The sequence below is a fragment of the Rhinoraja longicauda genome, chromosome 19 (assembly GCF_053455715.1).
Source record: "Rhinoraja longicauda isolate Sanriku21f chromosome 19, sRhiLon1.1, whole genome shotgun sequence".
Classification (NCBI taxonomy): Eukaryota; Metazoa; Chordata; class Chondrichthyes; order Rajiformes; family Arhynchobatidae; genus Rhinoraja; species Rhinoraja longicauda.
Window position 1 is genome coordinate 26,889,496 of NC_135971.1, and position 5,638 is coordinate 26,895,133.

General features: G+C 52.9%; 1 protein-coding gene across 1 annotated transcript; it reads right to left on the reverse strand.

The window, feature by feature from the left end:
- Nucleotides 1-347: 347 nt before the first annotated feature.
- On the reverse strand, nt 348-2,711 carry LOC144602908 (uncharacterized). The gene is made up of 2 exons (XM_078416029.1): nt 1,929-2,711; nt 348-353 (listed from the first exon to the last, which is right to left on the reverse strand). Exons 1-2 carry the CDS (start codon nt 2,709-2,711, stop codon nt 348-350), a joined length of 789 nt encoding a protein of 262 aa, XP_078272155.1.
- Between the last annotated feature and the right edge of the window lie 2,927 nt (nt 2,712-5,638).

Consider the following 5,638-nt stretch of genomic DNA (forward strand, 5'->3'; position numbering starts at 1 on the left):
ATAACTGCGTGCCTGTTTCCTTGCCAATTCTCCATCCAACTTTCGAGGTCTTTATCCCGCGGAGTGCAGAGCTTAGATCTGTCAATGTGGGAGCTCGAAAATATATCAACTGCACCGTCCCCATCAATATCTCTTCGTACCTCTTTGAAAAATACAATCAAAGCATTTAAACAAAACGTTCTCCTAGAACGTATGCTGCCCACATCCTATTAATTCCTAGTTTTCCAAGTTTCGATGTAGCGGAGAAAATAGGTGGTGGATGGCGCCAGTGTACGCGTGGAAAAAGGACTGTTCTGAACAACGAACATTAAGGCAAGAAAAAGTGGGGCCCAATCGAGTGCATATAGTTAGACCTTTAACGGAGACAATGAGAGGAGTCAAAAGTGAAGTTGCTCAGGGCGAGGACCAATTACACCAGCGGAAGAGCGTGCTAGTAGGGGGATATGGAAAGGATCTCTCTTCGAGGAAGGATCGGCGAGCCTTGAGACCTCGTGGAGCATGAAGATATAGAGGCACTGGACGACTATTGTGAAGATAGTGAAATGGAGGTCTAGACACTGAAAATTATTGAAGAGATGAAGGTCGTGTGAGGTGTCTAGGAAGGAAGTGGAAATGGAACGGAAATGGAACGGACAAGGAAGAAGAGGTCGGAATGAAGGTATGTGGAGAAATGTTCAGCCGGGTAAGGGAAGGGAGAGACAATATGTCTGACAGGCTAGTCCACATTGTGGACCTTGGGGTGGATATAGAAAGGGCTGTTCTGGGCTGGGATACGAGGTCGGAGGCTCTGGAGCGGAGATCGCTAGATGCGATTAGAAGAGAAACAGTCTGAGAGATGTTGGCCTCGTGCTCGGCTGAATGGACACGGTCGAGGGGCAGGTACGATGAGGGGCGCGGGCGCTAATGCCTACATCGTGGTCATTTAGAAATGCCAATTAACCTTGTTCGGGATATAGGGGGAAACCGGGGCACCAAGCGCGATCACACACGGTGAGAGGAAGAACCTCTAAACCATACACAGACAGTACTCGCTGCCATAATCGAACCTGAGCATCTGACGCTGTGAGGCAGCAGCTCTACCAGCTGCTCCACCCTGCAGCCCACTTTCACCTTGAACCTCCTCATGGCGAATCGTCGTGGCTGAATCGTCGCCTATCCATGTCCTCCAGCGATGCTGCGTGACCCGATGATTTGCTTCAGCAATTTGTATCTATCTCCGGTATAAACGAGGACATGAAGATCCTTGTTATTACCTTACTCATCTGCGGTCCCCTGAGATGCTTCCTGACGTGCTGATTTAGTCCACTACATGTGTCTTTGAAAAACGGTGTCTACACGTCCTTGATTTAAGTTACAGACAGTAATTAATCCGTTGCTAAACTAGTTTTATATGTAGTTCTCGCAAGAGGTCTATTTGTATCATTGCTACGTAGTGTAAACAGAGTATTGTACTTAACACCCAGTGCCATCATTGTGTTCTCAACGACTTATCTGCCTGTAGATAATGTCTCTGCAGACTCCTGGCTCTGTTCTCGGATGCTGTGTGGATTTCGCATGGATCCTCCGGCTTCCGCGGGGATTTAACTCACGGGCACCAGATGCCGTCCACGGCCCAAAGACGCAATCGGTTGAAGGGGTAAAATGGCTCCATGATATGGTCATGATGCAGATTGGTTGGCGGTGCATTTGGTTAGCATTTGAGTGGCATGTAATGGCAATAAATTGAATACACATGCAGAGGGGAATGTTGCTGCAAGGATTACCCTGACAGTCGGGATTGACTCGATGGTGCGAATGACATTACAGAAGGTTAGGTGCAATAATGTAATAGATGAGACAACGTAATTTCGAAATAAATTTTCAGTTTCACCGGGACATTAAAAACACTTCATTGAATTGGAAAAGAAAAAGAAAGGGCGCAAAATCACATTTTTAAATTCCTCCCTGAATTTTTTCTGGGACACCCCATAAATAAACGTGTTGGTGCAGGAACTCAGAGCCCTCAGCATATATCCGGACTGTTCTGCAATGGTAAATGGTTTGTTGTAATCTGACCCTAAAAGCTGAACGTCCAGGAAGTTTACACTCATGAAACACACGAAGGTCACCATCCAAAGTAATACGAAGCTACCGGATATGGCCAGCAATAGAATGATTGACTTCCTTCTGTTTTCCACCTCTTGATCTGCGCCGCTCTCGGCCTTGTTGTTCCCTCGGAGACGGCTCCTCACTCTATTAGCGTGAATAATGTGATTGATTGTCAGTGCGTTGAGGAGAATAATCAGCAAAATTGGTACAACTGGGGTTAAAATGGTTTCGATCAGCGAAAGTGCTGCCCATAACGGTGTGGTGTAGATGTCGGATGAAACCCAACAGTACCAAGCCACGTTATCACGAATGTATAGAGGAACGAGGGAAATATATACTGGAATATTTTGAGTAATAATCAAGATACACGTCACTGCTATTACCAACCCCGCAGTTTTCTCAGTGCAATATTTTGCTCGTAAATTCTGATTACAAATAGTTACAAAACGATCGAAGGTGAAAGTCACCGTTAGCCACACAGAGCAATCAACGAAAATACAATTCAAGAAAACACGCAGCTTGCAAATGTGAGATAAGTTGAGAAATGAATACGGAAAATAGACACATGTCATCTCGGAGAGAATTACCTCGAAGATCAAAACCATTAAATCAGCTACGGCCATAGACACCAGATAGCGAGTGATACATTTGGAAAGACCACACTTTCCCCTGGATAGAACGATGACTGCCAACAGGTTAGCTGGAGAAAAGACGAGATTAAAATTTAAATCATTAATTGTTCCAATAGAACATTCGTTTGACGATTCTTCGTACGAAAGTGAGTGGATTATTCGTTTCTGTATCTCGCATCGCGATGTTCGGCACAGATGTCCACGGTAAGAGGACTAGTCACCCTTACATTCCTCGTTGTCACTCGCAGATTGATTTGGCGATCCGCATGTGAAAGCAAATATTGCATCCAATAGGTATGGAAGTGTGAAAACGCACAGCACCAGATTCAGGAATATTTTTTTCCCGGCTGTTATCGGGCAACTGATTCACCCTACCACAACCAGAGAGCAGTCCTGGACCACTATCTACACATTTGGTGACCTCGGACTATCCTTGACTGGACTTTGGTGGCTTTACCTTTCACTAAATGCATTTCCCCTATTATGTATCTTTACACTGCAAAAGGCTCGATTGTAATCATGTATTGCCTTTCCGCCGACTGGATAGGACGCAACAAAAGCTTTTCACTGTACTTCGGTACACGTGCCAATAAAATATATTAAAATATATTAAACAAATTACGCTTCTCTTAACCTTCATTTCCTATATATGTACTTCACAAGGCGTTGGATTTTCATCACCCATTTCCATCAAGGAAAGGGGACAGTGTTGGCACTGCTTCCTAATAATTCCAGCGTCCCGGGTTCGATACTGGTTACTGGAGTTGTTTGTGTGGAGTTTCCACCTTCCGCTGAGCTCACGTTATCATGCCCGGCCCGCCGGAAATTGGAGGAGCAGCACCTCATATTTCGCCTGGGCAGTTTGCGGCCCGGTGGTATGAACGTCGACTTCTCCAACTTCAGATAGCTCCTCTGTCCCTCCCTTCCCCTCCTCCTTCCCAGATCTCCCTCTATCTTCCTGTCTCCACCTATATCCTTCCTTTGTCCCACCCCCGACATCAGTCTGAAGAAGGGTCTCGACCCGAAACGTCACCCATTCCTTCTCTCCCGAGATGCTGCCTGACCTGCTGAGTTACTCCAGCATTTTGTGAATAAATCGATTTGTACCAGCATCTGCAGTTATTTTCTTATACTACTGGTTGCTCCACTGCGATTTCTCTTCGAGGTATGTCCACTTTGAAGAAGTTCTCCTCCTCTCTTCGACGAGAGTTCAGTAACATGCTCTCTCGCTGCTCCCCCTCTGTGATTTCTCCTGCCCTCCTACTCTACGACCACATCTTGACCCAGACTCGCTACCACAGCCACATCTGCTTCCTTGGGACTTGCCTGCGCCTCCATCTTCTACCTCGTGGTTTCCAGCTCCGTTTCCAGACCTCCCAATTCGGACCCAACCCAGACTACCGTCTCCAACAGACCATCTGCCACTTCTCTGAACAGTTTTCTTTCCGTGCCCTGCGTTGTACCCTGGCTGGGATGCGCAGACACCAGCAGGCCCTCTCTCTGACTCTCCCACAGCTCCGGGCCTCATTCACCCACACCTGCAACGGGCCCCAACTATACTTCATCCTACGCCGGATCCACGCCCTCAACACTCGATTCTTCACCTACCTGGACTCCACCAAGGCTCGCAAACTATCCCGCCTCCAGACGGATGCCTCCATCGACACTCCTCGGCAGCGACTCGACCGCCCGCAGGCCCGCAACTCCACCGCTGCTCCGCACTGCCGGCCGGCACACCACGAGGCAGAGGCCCGCGGCGCCATTACTGCCACCAGGTGCAGTACCGCTCCTCACCGCCTCCCCGGGGCCGCCGACTGCCGAGGCCTACCTGAGGCCATCACCACCCACCGCCTCCCCGGGGACGCCGACCTCAACCGCCTCCCCGGGGCCGCTGCCGCCGACGCCGACCTCCACCGCCTCCCCGGGGCCGCTGCCGCCGACGCCGACCACCGCATCCCCTGGGCCGCTGCCGCCGACCTCCACCGCCTCCCCGGGGCCGCTGCCGCCGACCTCCACCGCCTCCCCGGGGCCGCCGACGCCGACCACCGCCTCCCCGGGGCCGCTGCCGCCGACGCCGACCACCGCCTCCCCGGGGCCGCTGCCGCCGACGCCGACCAACGCCTCCCCTGGGCCGCTGCCGCCGACGCCGACCTCTACCGCCTCCCCGGGGCCGCTGATTGCCGAGGCTCACCTGAGGCTGCCGCCGCCGACCTCCACCGCCTCCCCGGGGCCGTTGCCGCCGACGAGCGAGGCCTCTGCACCGCCGCTGCCGCCCACGTCCTTCCCGACCCCTTCACCGCTGCCGCCGACCTTCCCGACCCCTTCACCGCCGCCCACGCCCTCCCCGGCCACCCGCTGACCGAGCCGACCGTCACTTACCCGGACTACAGGTCCCCGCGGGCCTCCCCCAGCGACCGTGCTGACCCGCGCCGCTCCACCGCCCAGCAGCAGGTCACAGCCGTCGCTGTAACCGGCCCCCGGGACCAACAACAGGCTGCAGCTCCACCTGGCCCACACACACCGCGCTGGGCCCACAGCCCCCACCAGGCAGAGTCCCTCAGCACTGCTGGGTCCTACTGCCCACCCTCTACTACAGGTAACTGCAGCAGGGGTTCCACTGGGTCTCCCCCTTCCCCCTCCAGCCAGGCGACCCCCAGCACTCCCCACATCGGTTCTCATGCCCCCCTCTGCCCAGCTAACCCACCACCCCCCACCATACATCCCCTCCACCTGCCCCCTGCCTCCATCCGACCCCAACCCCCACCATTGCCGGGTGTTCACCATCCCCCCTGACCTCCCCTTTCAGACACCGAACGGTCGGTCCTCAGCAGAGGCCTTACCTTTGTTCCCTTCCGCCCCCACATCAACGAGTTCCGCGTCCGCCATGACGTGGAGCTCTTCTTCCGCCGCCTCCGCCT

Excerpts from the sequence above, each read along its gene's own strand:
- LOC144602908 (XM_078416029.1), bottom strand. The coding sequence starts at position 2,711 with ATGGCCGTAGCTGATTTAATGGTTTTGATCTTCGAGGTAATTCTCTCC.